The sequence below is a fragment of the Centroberyx affinis genome, unplaced genomic scaffold (assembly GCF_046629955.1).
Source record: "Centroberyx affinis isolate AG114_WGS23_722 - 3 ecotype Tasmania unplaced genomic scaffold, CSIRO-AGI_Caff_v1 ptg004662l_1, whole genome shotgun sequence".
Classification (NCBI taxonomy): domain Eukaryota; kingdom Metazoa; phylum Chordata; class Actinopteri; order Beryciformes; family Berycidae; genus Centroberyx; species Centroberyx affinis.
The window spans coordinates 17,299-20,150 of record NW_027282254.1 but is presented as its reverse complement, the minus strand read 5'-3'; the positions used below and the strand labels follow the sequence as shown (position 1 = coordinate 20,150).

Below are 2,852 nucleotides of genomic sequence, written 5' to 3'. Positions count from 1 at the left end.
TGAGACAGTTATGTAGATGTCATTTAAAAAATGTGTTTGCTTAAGGACACAGAAATAACTAAGCCTTATGTATTGTGCTTTTTAAGATAAGTGCATTTATTTTCCATTGGTGATAGATGGAATATTTTTAAGGCTTGAATATATTTGCCATTGCATTTGCTGTACTTATTTTCTGTACTGCAACTGGAGACAGAGGAAGACAAACAGCAGAACAGAAAGACAAAATATCTCTTGAGCTTAATGGAACTACTGGAGAGTGTAATTGTAAATATTGCTTTGATGCAGATAAACTGAAAAAAAAAAAAAGAATGATGAAGCTAAAGATGACTTTATTACTATTGTCTTTGTTTTATGGTGGTTGCCTGGACTTTGTCAATGCAAAATAAAATAATGTAATATTCATAAGTTTGTTATTTGTAACAGCGTGTGAGCAAGATGAAATGGTCTCACTTTCTGCCACTGTACAGCATTACATCAACCTATTTGCTTGTACTGAGTATTTGATGCAGTGTTTCCTGATGCAGTGCAGCCTTCATTGTATTAAAGTCGGTCCATCCTTCTATTATTGAGAAAAAAGCTTCAGCTGTAGTTTATGACAAAAGCCATAATGATGTAATGTTCATTTTACATCAAAACACCCACACATACCATGCAAAAAGATTATGTATGGCTAATGTAAGGCGTTCAAGCTACGTCTTATTTTTTATTGAAATAACTTAAGCCATCTGAGTCATATGTACATTGATTAAAAAATTCACCATAGAATATACTGTAGCTTGAAATGAGCAATCAGTAAAGAGACAAAAGTAATTAAGGGCAGACCTGCCGCACTAAGATGAGGCATGATGTTCCAGAAAATGAGCAGCATTTGCAGCTACACAAAACAAAAATGTTTTTGAAAAGATCGTTGATAAACACGAGAGAAAAACAACAACGACCTATCCTTCATACAAGTACATAGAACCTCTTTTTAAAAATAACACATTTGAAAATATGAATCAGTATGATCTCCTGGCATGACTGGGTCAATTAACAGATACATTTATGGTTGAAGAATGGCAGTTGAATATTTTCAGAGTGATAATAAGACGGAAACATTTCCTGAACCAAGGATAAAACAAAGCATAAATAATTGGGTTCAAGGTTGAGTTGAAGTAACCCAACCAAACAAATACTTCAAACACGGCAGCAGGCGTGCTGAAGCCAGTGTAGGCATCAATTATAGAATTCAGAAAAAAAGGCATCCAACAAAAGATGAAAGCACCGACCACAATACCCAAAGTCTTGGCTGCCTTCTGCTCAGAGCGTTTAATCAGTCCGCCTCTTCCTCTGTCATTTGAATTTATACAATGGCTGATGTCTTCAATCTTTCTTGCATGCTCTTTAGCCACAAAAAATATTTTAGTGTACAGGCCAACCATTACAGTGCAAGGAAAGAAAAAGGCAATAAGAGTGTCCAGAGTTCCCCACAGGGTGTTGAAGAGCAGGTTGCAGCTGCCCAGGCAGTAGATTGACTCCAGGTACTCCTCTAAACCGGCGACATTGGCCTTTGAGTACAGCAGTCCATAAGAGTAGAGAGCCGCCAACGCCCAGCTGGCAAATACCATGAGCCAGGCCACCGACATGGTGATGTTCCTGGAGTAATGCAAAGGGTTGCATACCGCTTCGTGTCGGTCCACAGCGATGCAGATGAGGTGGAAGATGGAGACGGAGGTGAGGAACATGTCGAAGCTGGAGTGCAGCAGGCAGAAAGCGTCTCCGTAGAGCCAGCAGCCTCGAACCGCCCGCAGCGCGCTGAACGGCATCACAGTGACGCCCAGCAGCAGGTCGGCCGCCGCCAGAGACAAAATCAACACATTGGTGGGATTCTGCAGCTGCTTGAAATGAGCGATAGACACAATGACAACAGAGTTCCCCACAAAAGTAACCAGCATGCCGGAAACAAACACCACATACAGGGCGACCTGGGTTCCCACACTGAACTGTGTCCGGACACAAGACACATTTGAGCCTGGGAAACACTGTTGCTCTTCAAAAGTTGTCATCATAAACACAAAGACACCCCAGTCCTAAACACAAAAACACCTAAACCCTAAACACAGACAACCTAATCCTAAACACAAAGACACCCAAACCCTAAACACAAAGACATCCTAACCCAGAGACAGAAGGTTCAGGACAGAGAGAGAGAGAGAGAGAGAGAGAGAGAAGCTAAGGAGAGATATCTTAGCATCTGTCTTAGTATCTGTCTCTGTCTCTATATACGCCTCTGACACTCTCCTGACACACTGCACCATCCAATCACAGGCCTTTAAGCTGTGTACATGGAAACAGTCTAACACACAATTTCATTTCTGAACCAACCTCAAACTTGGTAAGTCTGAGGCAACATACTCTGGAACATCAGGTTCATTTCTCATTGGTAAATTCAGCAGGTTTGACCCTGTGGCCCAGGAAACTGCTTCCCTTTGCAAAATGCATCATGTTCTAAAAATAATGTTGTTTTTCACTTTCCCTGTAAAGTCACTTTAACAATTTACTTTTGTGATCTTGTTTAACTGGATTATACTGAAACAGTTCAGACATTTTGAATCACAGCCTGGTTTGATAAACGTGAGCTTATCTACTTTTGCATTTTATTGATGTGCGAATGGTATATGATGTGATGATTTGTAATTTGTTTTATTTTACACAATGTCTGCAAATCAAATCTGCCTTTCAGGACAATACAGGTGTAGTTAATTGTTAACCTTTTTTGTGGCAAAATGATGAAAACACAGAGATAAAAGGATACCACACAAAAAGCTTTACATTGTTGATTACAGACTAATTTACAGCCTAAAACCACGAAC

At 40.0% G+C, this 2,852-nt stretch overlaps 1 protein-coding gene across 1 annotated transcript; it reads right to left on the bottom strand.

Annotated features, from left to right (window-relative positions):
* Nucleotides 1–1,025: 1,025 nt before the first annotated feature.
* On the bottom strand, nucleotides 1,026–2,045 carry LOC139665690 (trace amine-associated receptor 13c-like). Its single transcript, XM_071544780.1, has one exon. It carries the CDS (start codon nucleotides 2,043–2,045, stop codon nucleotides 1,026–1,028), a length of 1,020 nt encoding a protein of 339 aa, XP_071400881.1.
* Nucleotides 2,046–2,852: the final 807 nt, after the last annotated feature.